The 17,232-nt window shown below is 50.8% G+C and overlaps 1 protein-coding gene across 3 annotated transcripts in view; it reads right to left on the bottom strand.

Moving 5' to 3' along the window:
• The window catches only part of NOS1AP (nitric oxide synthase 1 adaptor protein), a 39,551-nt gene extending 34,862 nt beyond the window's left edge, over positions 1-4,689 (bottom strand). For 2 of the 3 annotated variants that reach the window (XM_030495169.2, XM_030495171.2), the window contains exon 1: positions 4,436-4,689. In XM_030495169.2, the coding sequence (XP_030351029.1) occupies positions 4,436-4,540 (105 nt within the window). In that variant the 5' untranslated portion in view covers positions 4,541-4,689. The remainder of the gene's footprint in view (positions 1-4,435) is intronic. The other variant, XM_030495170.2, reaches the window with a different exon arrangement.
• Between the last annotated feature and the right edge of the window lie 12,543 nt (positions 4,690-17,232).

The raw sequence follows: 17,232 nt of genomic DNA, 5'->3' as shown, positions 1-17,232 counted from the left end.
AGGACATGCAAGACCCGAGCACTTCGGCGACCAGAAAGAGCGCTGGGAGCATCCCACCCCCGCTGCATCTTCCTCAGGCCCTTCTGGCATCTGCCTGAGTCCATGCAGTGTCCAGCTGGGACCCACAGTCTGGGCACACACAGCTTTGCCAAATCCCAGCAGAGATTTTCTCTTTTTCACTAAGAGCTTCACTAAGCAGCCTGTGAACTGACTTAACAAGTATGGCAGAAATATGCCACTGTTTCAGACGAGAACTTTTGTGGCACTTGGGAAGGTTATTTATAGCCTCGAGCAGGCAATCCTGGGCTAAATCACACTGCAACTTTGCTCTGAGCTGAGCAGCCCTGACAGAGCACACCATACTCCAGAGGTGCCAGTACAAACAGCCCCCAAACAAAGCTGCCAAGTCGCTCCCAGCCAGCTAGAGGTGCAGAGCTTCATATAACCAGTCTCGAGCTTCCCATCCCTCCAGGAAAAAGAATCTGCTGAGAAGGGAGCCTGAAGCAGAGATGGGAAACTGATGACCCCATCGGAGCTGCCTGCAATTCAGCTCACTTCTAATGTTTTTGTGTATGGCCCCTACGTACACAACGAAATACACAGGAGTGGAAACACATGTGCACTCACTGCTTGGTGTTCACCAGAGGCTACAATCCTTTTCCTGATAAAGGATTTATCTTTGCAGCAAACAGCAGGCACTGCCAGTGCTTGCAGTCTTGGGAGGGCAGCGGGCAGTTGAACTGGAGGGTTTCATAGGAAAAGACATACTGAATCAGACTAAAGTCTCTTTCATGTCCCATCTCCAAACATAGACAGCAGCAGATGCTCGGTTCAACTTCAGTTTCCCACGCAGAAAAGCAGAGAAAAGTACTGACAAATACGAGAGAAAATGCCTTGTTGCCAAGATCCCTTAAGGGAAAAAAAAAGAAACCTGCCACCCAAACCCCCAAACCCCACCTGCTGCCCAGAAGAACAGCATTTCCCCTCCAAACCTCCAGTGCCGCATTTATCTGCAGACAGGTCTGGTATCAGGAACACCAGGTTTCAGCATGCCCATGGCAGTCCTGGACTGCAGACAGTGGGTCTGCCCAATGACCAAGGTTTGCTTGGACAGCCCATTCTCCCCCCATCTGCAGATGGGAAAGCAGCAGAGAAGGACCTTGCACCTATCTGCCCCTTTACTGGGAACCACATTCATTAGGGCACTGTGAATAGATTAATGAGTCCCAGGACTGAAGGATTAACATCTGTTTCTAAATAACACATATATGGTATGTGGGACCTTGCTCTGGACCGCAAGATCTCCAGGTCAGAAGGAAAGCCTAGCCCACTAAGCTCCCGAGCCAGGAACAACTCCCCAGGGGCCAGTAACAGCTTCACTGTGTGAACTCAGCAGCACCTAGCACCCCTGTACTTGAACAGACTGCAGGTCTGGCGCTCCAGTGACAGCCTTCACCACCCATTTACTTCCCTCTACATGCCGATCTCCCTCAAGGCGTTGGAGAAGCCCGAGTCATGATCTCTGAATGTGCAGAATTGCTGGTGTTGCACAAGGTGGCCCTTGGGTTTTGTTCTGCAGCACTAAGGTTTTGAGAAGATAAGGAGTAAGCTCACATTCCCCTCCTCCTTGCATGGACCAGAGGAGCTGTACTGGGTGGAGAGGTGGAGGAGGACAGGAGGAGTCTTTACTTTCTACATACCCATTTATTTAATCAGAAAACCCCTGCACAAGCGGGAATTTCTGTCCACTCCCCTGCACCATGCTGCAGCTTCCAGCTCTCATCCAGATGCTTCAACTAACCCAAGAGGCCAGGCTTTTGATTTTACTCAACAATTCAGAGCTCAAAGCACAGAAGAAAATGAACATCCTGCCTCCCCTTGGAGCCAGCTCCTCTGATTCCCAGAAGCCTGGCTGAGGCACCTCTGAGACACAGAAGCATTTGGTGCCAAGAGAGGTGGCCAATGAAAAGAGATCCAGAAGTGCGAAATGTATTACTATTCCTAAGAAGATGGAGTGGGATTTTCCAACTATTGGATTTATCTCCAGAAAATGGATTAACATAATCCTTAGGGGAGAGTTTGCTCAGACTTGGTGTCCCCATGCCAGAGCATATGGCTCCAAGTGGCTTCACTGGGGACAAGAAACACAAGTCTCCTGATGGCATCACATGTGACAGCACCTCTTGCTTCAGACAGAGCCCATCACTCTGTGCTGGAAAAGGGCCCAAATCCTGACTGCCCGCAGCTAGGATGCCAGGACTCCCTCGGGAGAGAGGCAAGGAGGATGACACCAGCTAGCACTGAACCACTACATACCACTATGTGTGCCATTTAAAGACAACAGCAGAGAGCATAGGTCTGAATGTAAAAATAAAAGTAAAAACTAAACCAATAAATCAGCACATACCAACTAAGACTGGCATTGCCCCCTTGCAGTGAGCCCCAAGCAAGCTCGTCAGGAATCCTAGGCTGCGGGAGCAAAGAGCAGTGATCCAGCTGCCGAGGGCTGTAACACCAGGATCCCCACCATCCGCGCTATCAGCAATCCCAGAAGACTTTTAGGAGACAGGCACGTGAGTGCCGGCGCCCCAGATGAGCATTTTTCTTCTTTAATCTTCCCCAAAGTTCTGCTCTAAATCAGAGTTCCTCATTGTTGTGACTCACACTGGATGCCTGGGCAAAACAAGAGCCGTGCAGGTTTAAACGCTCAGGATTCTTGGGGATAAAAGGAACTAAAGGAGTGTAAGCATTTAATTAATCTCCAGCAATCTAATAAAAGGATGGAGTAATTGCCTAAGCCATCTGTGTTCTGTGTCTGGCATCAGGGACTGCTGGAGAAGCCCACAAATTCGGAAGCTGGGTTTTGCAGGGACTGTGCTTGGCATTAATGCGTGCCACAGGATACCAAATAATAGAAAGAGGGGCTAACAAAGACTAATACGCACCACCCCATTAACGCAGCCAGACCGGCAGCATAGAAAAAAGATGAGCCATGAGCAGACTGAGGGGCAACTGAAGCCCTTCTTCACTTCTCACACCCCAAGCTGGGCCACCCAAAACTGGCATAGGAGAGGTACATGAGATTTAGAAGGAGAGACACTTTCAGCTTCCCCACAGGCAAGAGGTGAGCAGGTGCTGGCAGCAATCAGCTCCAATAATCCAGGAGCAAAAGGCTGCAGAGCTGAGTTTGAACAGCCTTTCCCAAGAAACAGTTGCAAAGCACGTTTAAGTTTGCTCCATAAACAACTCCTCGGCTGTTTTGCTCTGCAGCACAGTACCTGCCGTCAGGCAGGAATGGCCTCTGCAGAAAAACCCTCCCAGCCCTGAGAAAAGGTGAAAAATATCACACCCTCCAATGAGCCTCAGCCTCACCCCCAGGGCACTGCACACAATCAAGTGCCAAAACTGTGATTTAGTTTTTCTTCCCCCCCTGCCAACACATGTGCTCTGAAGACAACAGTGTGCGAGGGCTGCTTGCCTCCCTGCTGCTCAAAACTGTTGTCCACTGGGGTTTTTCCAAGTCAACCTCACCTGAGTATCTTGTCAGTTTGATAACTGTATCCCCCCGGAACAGCAAAGGGGGCAGGATTTTGTTTCCCCTTTACAAATTGCATGGCCAGCTACTTCCCAGTGGAGTGGGAAGTGGCCAGTGCTACCTGCTCAGGGCTGGGCAACATGGACAGGTAGCTCGGCTTTTTCCCAGCCTGCTGTGAGATCACAAGCACTCAGCCTGTGGGAAGCCACAGCCTAAGTGGAGTAAGAATGAGAGGTTAGAAAAAAAATATAAAAAAAAAAAGAAGGAAAAAAAGAAAAAAAGTGTGCTTCCTGCCAAATCCACTAGCAAGAATGGTTTATACATATAAGAAGAAATAGCAATCTCTTATTTTGGGCGGGCAGCCCTGACCTCTTGCACTGCACCGCAAATGGCATGCAGTCTTTCCTTCTGCTCACACCATGAGTTTATCCCATCGGGGAGCACCAGCGTACACGGCATCCTGCAGACACCAGCCGTCCCCTCACCACACCGGTACTCCAGCGTTACCCACCGCACTGGGAGCACAGAGCAAAGCTCGAGACCGCCGCTCTTTCCCGGAGAGATGCACACAGTCCCTGGCTCTCTGTGGCCAACGTCCCCAAGCAACAGAGCCATGGAGGGATGCAGGGCCAAGGAGGGATGCTCGGGTGAGGCAGCAGAGTGACCCCGCTCCAGCTTGACCCATCCAACCTGCTCTGACATCCTTACGGGATGGGCGGGAAGCCTCACCCAACTCTTTGCAGCTGAGTTCAGGGGAGAGCAGGCAACGCCAGTAGGAAGGGCTCCCGGGGAAACCGGAGAAAACCTAACGCTATGCGAACAGAAAGCTGGAAAACAGGGAATCCCGAGGGATCGGGGTGCAAGCGCTGGGCAGGGACCCCCTCCGCGCCCGCCGCCCACCTTGGCTTCGAAGCAGATGCCGTGCTGGAAGGCGTCCTCGTTGTGCAGGGGGATGCGGAGGTCGTGCCGGTCGTCCACCAGGTTGTACTTGGACTTGGCGGGCATGGCGGCCCCGCGGCGGCCGGGCTGCCCTGCAGCGCGCCCGGCGCCGCCGCCGCGGAACCTCCGCCCCTCGCCGCCGGCCGGCCCCGGGGCGGGGACGCGCCGCCGCGGAGCGCGGAGGAAGGGCGGGGAACGGAGGGGGTCTGGCAGTGCGGGGCTCCCCCCTTCCAGCGGGAGGGGCGGGGAGGTGTTCCGAAGCGAGCCCCCGGAGGGGCGCTAGGGAAGGCGCCGCTGACACCTAGTGCGTGGTGCCGGGTGTGCACCCAGCCCCGCCGAAGTTCCAGACAGAGAAAAGGGGTGCTGGGGTCACAGCTCATCCCGGAGTGCGCCGGGGAACGCCGTTCCACCTCCGCGGGGCGCACATGGCAAGCTCCGAGAAACGTGTCCCTCCTCGGTAGGGGAGCCTGGGGTGCTGCAAAGCTCTCACCAATGAACTGTGCATCCACATCTTGATATCAACACCGGACATGATGGAAATCAAACAAGCTGGAAGTGAAAAATCTCCATCTTGTGCTAAATGAAAGGCCACTCTGTGTGGCCAGACTACACCCTATTGTGCCCTACCTTATGAAAACCCTAAAAGCTGTGAATGTGCTCACACACACTGAAAGCACTCCAGAGTTGCTTTCCAGGTGTGCAGGGACCCAGTCATATAGCTCTGACTGCAAGTCCAGGCTGTTTCACCCCCCTTACCCACACACACAGAGTACACCCTAAGGTACAGCTCAATCCCTCTGTGTTTTAATACCCACAGATGCTGCATACACACTGCAACGCTCATCTCACTGCAGTATGGCCAAAGAGCTCACACTGGCCTTCACACATGCCAGAGGCACCATTTGGAATGAGCCTTTCCCAAGGCAGATGCATCCCCCCACTCCACAGGAGACCCACAATTCCCAAAGCTCTTGCCTCACCCTGTTTGCACAGTCCTACACACCAGAGTACGTTTCCTCTTCTAAATGACTGCAGTGCAAACCACAGTGCTGGCTGTTGACCCTTCCCTGGGCACAACAGATACAGGGCTATTGATTTTTCAGACTGACTCGATGTGGTGAAACTTCCTTTGAGTTCATAACATAGTTCAGAGCCAGCCACAGCATTTCGGCCACATCTGAGAAATTATTGTTCCCCTCAAATTGGAGCAGGTTTTCTGCCATTCCCAGCAGCTCAGATAACAGGCTGGGCACAGACAGTTACGTGACAAGATGAGAACAAGGTATACGCTCAGCTATACCCATAAGACGTGTATGGAGACAGCCACCGTGCTGCTAGCATCCACACGGCAGGCCAGGCTCAGGGTGGGATCACAGAGCTGTCAGCACTTGAATGAATTAATCAAGGGATGATTTCCCACTGAAGGCAAGATGCCAGCAAACCCTGGGTTCTTGAAAACCTTGGAAGAGGGGCAGAGGATCAATGCCGCTGCACCAGGTTGGTGACTGCACTTGCAGAGATCCCTGGGCAGAAAGGGTGCAGAGATGTGAACACCCACGACACACTTGTGCTCGCTTAAGTCTTGGACAGGTAGATGGTGGTGGTGGGATAGTCTTGAGCCTGGATCTGCTCCATGGTGCTTGATGCTCTGAGTTCCTGCAGAAAGCTTCTGTTTACCTCTGGCAAAGATTTAGTTGACAGCATTGAAGAGGTCCCAGGTGCTGGGAGTGATATGGCCACTGGAGAAGTCCCCTGTCCAATGCCAGCTCCAAGCAGGGCAAGCTTCAGGATGAGAGCAGCAGTTCAGGGCTGCGTCTGGGTGATCTGAAAGTATTCTGAGGGACAGAGATCCCAGAGCTTCTTTGGAGCCCCGTTCTTGTGCTAGGTTTGATTAAAGTTATACAGTCTTGCCATCCGCTGCCTTTCCACAGCTAGCAAAGCCCCACAGATTTAGCGAAGAACTGAATTCCTGTGTGGAAAAGCTTGCAAGCATCTCTTCAGTGAATGGTGCCTTCAGGGAGGTTTTCCCCCAGGCACAGACATGGGTGTTTGATGGAAAAAGCCTTCAGAGCCTGGCAAACCAGCTCCTCCCAGGTGGTCCCAGTGCTCACAGACCCTTGTGTGGTGGATGCCCTGGGCAGCCCACAGCCTGCTCCTCTGTCTTTTCTGCAGCGACAGTGGCTGTTCTCACTGACTGCTGCAGTGCCCAGAGCCAACCTGGAGACTGCCCTTAAATACTGGAGGTGAGCCAAAGGACAAGCCTCACTGCAGTTACTTCTGGACTCTGTTCGTGGGCCTCCAGCACCAGCAACTCAGTGCTGCTGGACCATGTGGAACAGCAGCCCTGGGAGGGGAAGCAGCAGCTCTTCCTGCAACCAGTTTGTCCCAAACCCCCACCTGCCTGTTACCCCAAGTGTGATTTGGTGGTACTTGCTGCATCAGGCTCTGCAGGTGGCATCTCACATGGTTCCACCTTCTGGTAATGTTACAAAGATTACCTGTGTCTCTTTTTCTGGGATTGGTGACCAACTTCCCCTGCCCCCGCACCATGCCCGCCAAACCACCACCTCTTCCTGGGAGAGCCTTTCCCGGCTTTTGGTCCCAGGACATTGAGCCTAGTCCAGCACCAGAAGAGATACAGCACAGGGAGAGGATTAAACTCACACTTGTGTTTGCCCTGCAAGTGCAAAACCTCTTTCCTCCCTTTCCAAATCAATAATTAGAAACCCTGGAATTACACGTTGAAGTTGTATAACCGGTTTGCTTGTTTTTGAGGACACGGTGGCTCGCCCGCGTTGACGCAGCAGCCTGGGACAAAGGTCCCAAGTGCCACCCGGGCAGGAGGGGAGCTCACCAGAGCCCAGGACACACGGCTGGGGACGTGGCCCGGGCCACCCTGAGCAAGCCGCAAGGGCATTTGAAGGACACCTCCGTTAGCGGAGGGTCCCGGTCAGTCTCCGGGCTGTGCAGCCGCGGGCGGGCCGAGGGCAGGGAGATCGCTCCCCGCCCGTCCCCGGTGCTCCGGGCCTGCCCCAGCCTCTCCCGCCGCCTGTTGCGGCTGCTCGCCGCCAGCGGCGGGTTGTGCATTTATAATACTGGCCTGCCATCTCCTGGGAAGGCCGTGAAATGCAGCACCGAGAGCCCGCACCGGAGCGGCGACCTCCAGCCTTGCGTGCCCCGGCCCCCTGACCTGCAGCCCAGCGCTATCGCGGGGCTCCTGCCCCAGCACCCAGGGAAACCGGTCCCACGCCGCATCTCTGCCATTCACAGGCCTCCTTTTTCGCCCCGTGAAGCCGAGATGATGTTCTTGCAGTACTTAATGTGAAAGCCAGGCAAAAAAGCGTACCACCACATGGCTGCTGCAGAGACCCGTCTAGACAGGGCCAGCTGCAGCAGAGCCCCGCAGCTCCAGTACATCCCCGTAGCAGCTGCCGGGGCGCCGCAGGGCACAGTGGGGAGGGCGACTGTCACCCCAACTGGTCTGCACTCACCAACGTACCCAAAACCAAAGGACTTGGAAAAGTTGATCAGGAGTTTTAAGTTTGCCTATAGCAGTTTTCAAAGCATCACAAAGCTTTGGTAGGTTTCAGGATGAGAAAAGAGCTGATACTGTGCAAATATTTTATAAAGGCAGCCTGGCCTGCTAGTGTCAGTGTCACCACGCATTGTCGAGTCTCACCCTTTAAAAAAACATGATGGGAATACTGTGATATTTCCAGCAGAAAGATATATCTGTTACTGTAACATCCACAGCCTGTAACAGAAGCCACCTGCTATCTAGCCTGAGAGACATGGGGAAACACAGTGTTTGCAGAGCACTTTGTACCTCTAACACTGTGCCAGCACAAGGCACTCTCCCTGCAATTCTTGTGCCGCTCCGTTGTTGGAGGCGAGGACAGTCATCTGCAAATGAGGCAATGGTGAGAGCCCACCGCAGCCCCAGGAGGCCACTATACCCCTTCTCATGCTGTTCCAAGCACTCTCAAAGCAAGCAATTCAATGTACCCACAGCTGGTCACTCCACAGCCATCACTACACGTGTTGCTTCTACAGCGACAGCGCAGCCACAGTGGTTTTGGGGAGAACACACCACACGCTGTTTGTGCTCAGGGCCCCTCCTCTGGAGAGCAATAATAAAAGGGCTCTAGGCCAGGTATGCAAATCATTTTTTTTTTATTGTGCTGGATGTGGGTGGGAATGAGAAACATCGAAGAGCATGGCTATGAGAGGAAATGAGCAGATGGCAGATTTTGCAGCTCTGAGCAACAAATTGTAAAGCAAATTGGCCCTTAGGCAGGCATTCAGACAGGAAAGGTAGGATCCAGCTCATAGTTGGGTGGCTCCAGATGGCTTTAACGTCCTTCCACAAAATCTATAGCTGCAAATTCTTTTAGCGTTACAGTCCTGCAGTTGATGAGTGTTCTAGAGCACACACCTATACAACACCAGAGCACCCCAGAGTCTGCTCCCTGTGAGCCCTCAATGGGCTTGGGTAGAGAGTCACCTTGCCCCTCCATGTCACCTGCACAGTCCCAGGTGGAAGAAGCACCAGGCAAGGTTCGTGGGTCAGCACAGCAAGCAGATGCCTTTTCTGCCTAAGAAAACCCAGTGATTAACATCTAAGTAGCAAGAGCTGGGGAGGAAGCAAAAGTCTTCAGAAAGAGGAGGAAGGTAACTGCTGGAATTAAGGTCAGGAACTTGCTGGCATTTGCTGACATTTTGTTCTGATGAGCTGGCAGAGCTCATGCTCTTCCAACACACACTTATGTATGCATTTGTTTACCTTCGAGGTGGGACTGGGGACCATTTCAGAGCTGTTTTTAAAGACACAGGCATATCTTTGCTATCCACTGGAGTGCAGACAAACTGTTACTGGAACAACCTGAAAACTCAGATTTTGTCTTCATAGACATTTTGATTCTTTGCATGACAATTTCCTTTCAATTTGCAGCTATCCCAGGTTTTTGGAAGCTCTCCCCAAACCTCAAATCTTGAAACATTTTTGTTTCAGATAGACAAACACATGGTGCTTCTGGAATAAATAAACTCCCCAAAGCAGAGCAGGTGCCAGCTAAAATTAGCATTCCTCCCTGCCAGCTTCACTACAGCCTGCAAGTAAGCCATGAGAGCCTGGAAGGGCTGGGGCACCCAGTGTCCCATTACTACTTCAGGGAGCTGGTGGCAGTGGAAGCCTCCCATAGGGATCCACATGTGGGAGCTACCCAGGACTAGGAGTACTCCCACAGCAGGCTGAAGCAATGCCCACATCCACTGAATATTTCACAAGCATGCAGGAGCCAGCCCATGCAATATCCATCTTATTCTAATCTCACTGGCCCATTAATGATAAACATACCTAAATGGTACTGTAAGAAATACACACTGCATATACACAACTCTTAACCATCCTCAGCATGATCAATTTTACCAGTTGCCAGTAAACTTATCAATAAATAGATTCGCTGCTCATTATAAAAATAAGTACTTACCTCCTCAATGTACAGTGCTTCCCATCCCCACAGTAAGCATAGGAGACAGCCCCAGGACTCAGCTCCTTCCCCAGAACCTTTGGGCTATATCTAAACACAGCTGGAAAACATCTGCAGCAAGCAGGGGTACAGATATAGTGTTGTGGTTTGGTGTTTTGTTGGGTTTGTTGTGGTGTTTCTTCTTTTTCTTTTTTTTTTTTTTATTCCCACCCAAAAACTCCTGCTACCCTCTCTACACAGACCAGACCACCCCACTGCAAACCTAGTCACATCCCCTTAAATAATCATTTCCCCAGGTGCCCACAATGAGTGAAACAAATTGCCCCACATGGCCTGCCATATTACAGAGGGGAAAAAATGGTGCAGAAGTGCAGGAAGCCAACAAGGGGGTTTGTTCCCAGGTGGCTGACAGGTTCTGCCTGTATAAGGCTTGGGCTGCCCATAGCAATGGGGATGGGAATTGCCATGGGCAGGTGTCCAAGAGGAGGGTGAGGACCTGAAGCAAGAGGGAGCTGTGCTAGCGATCCCACGGTGTGGTGGCAGGAGGGCTGCAGCAGCAAGCACCTGCTCCGGGTATGTGACACCACAAGGTGCTGGCACTGCGAGCCATCCGTCTGAAATCCATTCACGGTTTGTCTTGATGTTGTCCCCAAGGTAGGATCACTGCAGAAAGAAAGCTCTTGAGGTTGATTTTGTCTGAATATAAGGGAATTTATACAGCAACACCTCCCATCTCTTCATGAAGAGCCCAGGGCACCTGGGACTCCAGGCTAGCCTTGTCCCTATGGTCCCAGTCCAGAAGGCATGACTTTGGCAATAGCTTTTATGTTGCACCAGAGACAAGAAAGAATCTGAAGGAATATGACTGTTCTCAGCTTCTGTACCAAGGAGCAAGGAAGAGGAGCATCTTCTTCATTTGTGTGACAAGCAAGTAGCCATATTCAAATGATATGTTAATTGCTGCATCTAGCTGTCAGGCTTCTTGCAATCCCTCATAAATACAATACTTGGCACTCTTCATTTGGGAATGCAGCTTATGATCTTCAGACACGGTTCCCAAGCGCAAGACACCAAACTGACGAGGAGCTGTTATCCTGGGTGCTCTCCCCTGTGAATCACTGCAGCTAATTGGAACTACCTTTGATATGTTTATAATTTGCCAAGGCTTATTTGTTGTATAATCAGACACATGGCCTCTTCCTTTAATTGCCTTGTAAACTGCCAGAATGATTAATTCTGACACAAGCTTGTGTTTGTCTGGGGATTGACATGCAGTGACTTGTAAGGGTGGTGAGGCAAGGGCTGGGACACACCCCATCAGGTGGGGGGAGCATCGTTCCTGCTAGGTGTAAGCAGTTAGTCCTCACCCTTGAGAAACATGAGAGTATGCACTGCTTCCCCCATGCAAGGGGACATGAAAATCCCATGGGTGCCTAAACCACAGCTGTGCCTGTGCAGTAACTGTGCCTGTGGACGAGCGCCTGCCGATGGATGCAGCCTTCTCAGAAACATTCCTTGTGCCCAGCCCCACTGGAGCAAAGTCCATGGCAAATGCCACCCTCAGTGCTCACGCACACTCTTGGGTGCACATGTTAACCCCTGCCCTCACCGTGGAAAACCTCCCCTAGCTCTGCCCTGCTCCCACAGCCATCTTCCCACAGCCTGTTGAAAGGCAATGGCCTGTGAAGGCAATATTTCACTCTCCCACATATTTTATATGCTAATGCTGTGACTGATAAATTCTCCTATGGGACCTCTCACGTCTGGGCAATGAGCATTTCTATGTTTGCTGCTCAGCTTTCTTGCTTGGAGATGTACTGATATAAAAAAATATATTGTCAGCCCCCAAATCTCAGTATCTGCAAATGCTGGGGGAGAATTAGAGCAGCACAGTTAATGGCCCCAGCTTTCATCATTACGAAATTGATATAATTTCACTGTGGGTGGACACTGGTAAAAGGAGGGACAAGCAGCTCAGGTGGGTGCCTGAGTGCTTAGCTGCTTGCTGCTGATGGGGCATAAGGACAGATGGGTGGAAGGAGGTGTGGGGAGAGATGTGGAAATGCACCGGCCATGTCAGCGGAATGACAGCAAATGGGGGACATGGGGATGTGGCTGCAGGTGGTGTGATGGAGACAGGGGAGTGACCAAGCCTCGCTGGAGGAGCTGGGAGTTGGGATCCAGAGAGAACTTTTCCATGACCTCAGCTGAAGGTGACACCCAGAGAAGGGTCATCTGTCCAAACATATGGGGCACGGAATTTGCCCTGGGCTGTGAGCGAGTGCCTGGGGTTTCAGAGGACCATGTGTGGGGGAACGTGCCTACATCCCCAGGCACCCAGGATTTGCTTCCCCGCAGAAGGCTTTGGTGCTGGTGGCAGCATGGGCAGGTCAGTGGTAAGAGCAGCATGCCAGTGGGAGTGTCCAGCAGGAAGAAAGCTCTTGAGATTGTCCCTCTCTTGCCTTACCTCTGTTCTAAGGACAAGGTTATTCTGGAAACATACTGTAAATGGAAAAATGCCCACAAAGAAAAGAAGGCAAGGTGGGAAGAGGGTGGGTGTGGGTGCTCAGCAGAAAGGCAGCAGCTACACACCGGAGCCATTGGTTTCCCACTTAATTTTCCCTTTCTGCTGCTTTTTGGGGCCTGATTAGGCATCAGCTGAAGCCTGCTGTAGCTGGCTCAGCCCCCTCCCAGTGCCAAGGGAAAAATTAAAGAGGACTTTGTTTCCAAACAATTGTAAATGCATAGTTTGAGAATCTGTAATTTAAACTCAAATCCTCCTCCTGCTAACAGTGATGGATGGCTTTTTCCTACTGCTTTGAGAGCCCTTGGATCCTGAACGGCAGATGCCTTCCTGATTTATGGCTTGCCTCTTCATCCGACAGGAAACTAACAGCCCAATTCTAATTACCTCTCTCTTATTAGGATGGTTTCCTATATTGCTTCCATCTTATTACTGGGGCTCCCCACTCCACCTTTGTGCAGCTGACTTGTGTTTTATGGGTAACCTTGGCATGGATTCAAATAATCTCTGTTGCACTCTTTTCACTTTCACTGGCAAATAACTTTATGTGTACTATAGATGAATGGCATACTAGAAACTGTATTTTTTTCTGAGCAGCTCAGTCAGTGATGGGGGTCAAAATGTGGGGATGCTGGGGGGAAGGAGAAAAGCCAATGCCAGCAGTATTTGCCTGCCTTTGAAGGGGTTGACAGAAAAGAGGGAGGGATGGGGGCACACGAGGCACTAAAAATAAATGTTCTTCTTCCTAAAGAGAATCTTGCTGGTTCAACTCTTTCTCATTCTTTTCTGTGTGAGAGTGGTTAATTCTCCTTGGGAGCCCATTCACTCAGCAGATGTTGCTTTTCTTCGTGTGATTAGCCTGAAATCAACAGAAAATAATCCTGTCCTTTGACAAATATTGGAGCACACAATTCCAGTGTTACAAGGTGCTTCAGCAGCCCGAACAGATGCTGAAATTACTGTCTGTAAGAAAAGCACACATGGATGTATTTATGCTTTTAAAATAGCACATTGACTGAGTTTGTGATGATGTGAGAAAAATGCCTGTTTGCATCTGCAGAGCTGGGGCTGGCCGGGGCTCCCCAGCAAAAGGACCCTGACATCCTGGAGCGAGTATAGTGAGGCCACCACTGCGGTCAGGATGGGAGCACAGGCTATACGAGGAGAGGCTGAGAGCTATGTTAGCTCAGACAATGGAAGTGGATCCATCCAAAAAGCCTCTGCCGTGTGCCTCCCGTTTGGCACAGGCTGCAAAGCTCCACCCTGTGTTCACTGTCTTGGCCGTTCAGCTCATCCTGACCAAGGGGCAAATGCTGCCGGCCAGCAGTGATGATACTGGTAGAAATTACCCCCATAGACCTTAGTGATGCCCACTGGCTGAGGGCTTCTGGCTCATCATGAATTCTTAAAATGAGCTTGTCAGCTGCGCTGTAATTCACCTAATGTGTCTTTTCCTGATAACTTTTAAATTCAGGTTGTCGTGCTATCAATCAGGACTCAAATGCCAGCAAAGCCCAAGTATTTCATGTCTGTGTCATTACCTTCACCAGCCAAAGTCACAATCTCATCAAAGAGCAAAATCAGAATTATCTGATGAGCACAGTGTTCTTGTAAAAGCCAGAGAATGGGGATGAATTTTCTTCCTATCGCCCACTCTAAAACTATTGAATCCCAGTAAACTTGCCCTTTATTTGCTGCTGTGAAGATATGAGGGATGCTATTCTCAACACTGTCCCAGTCTAGCCCTCCACCAGCTCTTTTATAGCCCTTCAGTCAATGTGTATAGCTGGAGCACACTCTGATGCCCACCTCTTCTCTCCTCCCTCTCATGAGATTTGGGAAAATACAGCTATTTCAGATCAGCCCCCTCCTGCTTGTGCTCTGTAGCTGGAGGTAACCTCCTGATACAGGGATGCCTGTGTCACTGCTGTGTGGAGCCCAGACCTCAAGCTGGTGCTTGCTGCTACCACCAGTCACGTCCTCCTACTTGTTCAGGTGATAATTTTCCCCACCATGAAATCCTTTGGGTCACATAACACGTTCTTTTATTTCAACTAATTTGCAGTCAACGCCGTTTCATATTTCAAAGTCACTTCTCATGTACCGAGGAGAGAGGAGAGAATAGCCCACGAGAGCTTTCTTGAAGGTGGTGTTTCTAATCTTCCTCTCAGACATATGAAAATGCAAATCCTTTCTAAATGGCATTAGATCATTGAATCCAGAAATATATTTGTACAGCTAATTTGTTACTGGTCCCTGAAATCATTGACCTGCCTCAGTGCAGCACTGGAGTGCTCTCTGCTGTGATGGCTCCAAATCGGCACCTCCCCACTGGCTGAAGCCTCATTGGTTACAGAGAGCTGGTGCAGCTGGAGTGCCCGGGTGGGCTCACCCAAGCAGGCCTGACCCTGCATGGCACCAGGATGCTGACACCAGCCCTGGTAAACTTCTCTTCCTTGCCCAGATCCCACGACTGTTTCAAGGAATAGGCGCTCTGCCAGTTTATGCTGCACTGCAAGCTAGCAGTGAGCTGCACTGGCCCAGCGCCCGCTCCCTCCGGCTCCAGGGGAAGCTGGGGACAGCCCCTGCAGATGGGGAGACATGAAACCCATTAATCATCTCCCCAGTGCTGTGCTGTTGCATGAAATTGAATTTAGCACCATTAGACGAGCAGCTTCTGAGCAGCCCCTTGACTCCTGCTGAAACCACTCTCCCATTGCAAAGCTGATTAACAGAGTGTGTCCACAGTATTTAATTAACCTAATGAACCCTGACGATAAAATTAGAGTCCACTTAATTCCTAGTCCTCCACTGTGGTGTGTGGGTGAAGCAGCTCACGGTGCCACATCCTGCAGCCACTTTGCAGTGGGTGCGAGAGACCCGGCTCCAGGGCTGGGCGCTCCCATGCAGCCCTGGGCTGCAGGGAATGAATCAGTCTCTTTTCCCACTGCGCATGTAAAACTCTTCACAGCCCCAAAAGAGATGATTAGAGGTAATGGATCGACAACTCGCATTGGAGCCATTAACTGGTCCTCACACCCTGGGGGCTGGAGTGCCTTCTGCTTCTGCAAATGACCCCAGGTCCCACCTCAAGGCATTTCTCCTCATAGGAAAGGATAACAAACGAAAGGCTCGGGCAGTCTGGCAGAGTCTGTGGTGTCCAGTTGTGCTGCCCTGGATGTTACAGATGCTGGTGCCTGTAGGGAGAAGGGGTATGATGGATGGGGCGAGGAGGTGGGTACCCAAGCTCCTGGCTGGGCTCTCCGGGGCTGGCAGGGCCCTGACAGGTGTGCACTCCCGCCATAGATGGCAGCAGCCGTTTGGGTTGGCGCTGCCAGCCCAGCCTGAGCTCATCCTTCCTCTGCAGTTGCTCCAGACTTTTGGAAGGAAACCGATGAAGCAGAGAGGTGTTTTTTCTGGTATAAACAGAGCTCTGTCTCAATGAGAGCAAGCTGGGAGCTGGCTGCAGCAGAGCGTGGGCTGCCCCCTGCTGCGTTCAGGGTGGCTGGGGAGCAGAATTGCCAAGCACTCAGTGCAGGTACAGGGCAACTGCAGGTGGTGTAAACTCTTCAGCACTTGATGCTTTCTAGTTATGTCTGGGTTTCTGTCTGTGAGAAGATGGATCATCACTTGGCCAGAAGTGCTGGGCTTGAGGGAGGAATCATCAGGCAAGCTTCTCTGGCTGAGGCTCTGCAGATCATAATAGTCCCTTCTGGCCCTCATGCTTATGAATCTATAAACCAGATAATTACTAAAATAGCTATGCCATTTCCCTGTGACATAACAGTAATTTAAAATATATTTTAATATACAAAATTAAAAAGAGAAATGTCCCTGGGAAACAGAAATGTCAAAGAGCATCAGTTCTGCCACTTTTAGCAGACCAAGTGGCTTTTGCAGTGGAAGTGCTGTTTTTAGAAAAAGGGGAAAAAGCCCCTCTCCCCTTCCAGGTTCCCAGGATCCTCGTTCCCTGACCAGAATGACATCCACCTCTCCACTAACCCCTACATCTTCCAACCTCTTCAGTATTCAGGTGTGTGGTGAGAAGTGAGAGTGGTGTAGCATCAGGTAGTGATCTAAGGGAAAGCTGCCTTTCCTCACTGGAAGTCAGTTATTCCTCTTCTGCCAAATTTCTGGAGTCCACATGCTTGCAGTCTTCTTGGGTGCAATGACAAGGTGGAGGACTTTAAGTGACCAATTTAAAAGCAGGTTTGATGACTGGGGAACCTCATCCTACACTTGCTTTGTGCTTGGCCATCCATAGGCCGCTCTGTTCTGAGAAAAAGATCCAAAACACATGGGAGAAAAACTCTTCTGAGCCCAGAACAAAGAAGAAATATGATGCACTTATTCCTGGAGACAGCGTTGCAGAAACATGACCCTAGCATAAGAATTTGTGGCAGCCATTTCCTGTCTGGATTTCAGTATGTCTTTAAAGTCTCCAGGTCTGGGATTGGGGCATTGAGACTGGGGAGAAGCAATAGTTCAGCTGTTTACAATTGCAAGATGAAAGGAATAGGAAAAAAGTGAAAAAAGTAAAGGAGAAAATTAGTAAGATGCTTTTCAATTTTGAACTTGTAATAATTTATATTGTTGCTTGTCCTGCAGATAAGCAAATGACAGATACTCCAAATCCACCCAGGTGGAGTTATTTTGTATGCTTTCAACATGGAGAGAAATGAAAATGAAGTCTAACAAACAAGGCTCCTGAACTCTTTCTTTACTACCCTCAGAGACAACTGAAA

This window comes from Strigops habroptila, chromosome 8 (genome assembly GCF_004027225.2).
Source record: "Strigops habroptila isolate Jane chromosome 8, bStrHab1.2.pri, whole genome shotgun sequence".
Taxonomy (NCBI): domain Eukaryota; kingdom Metazoa; phylum Chordata; class Aves; order Psittaciformes; family Psittacidae; genus Strigops; species Strigops habroptila.
Note: the sequence above shows the minus strand (reverse complement) of the source record. Positions and strands in the feature narration are given on the sequence as shown.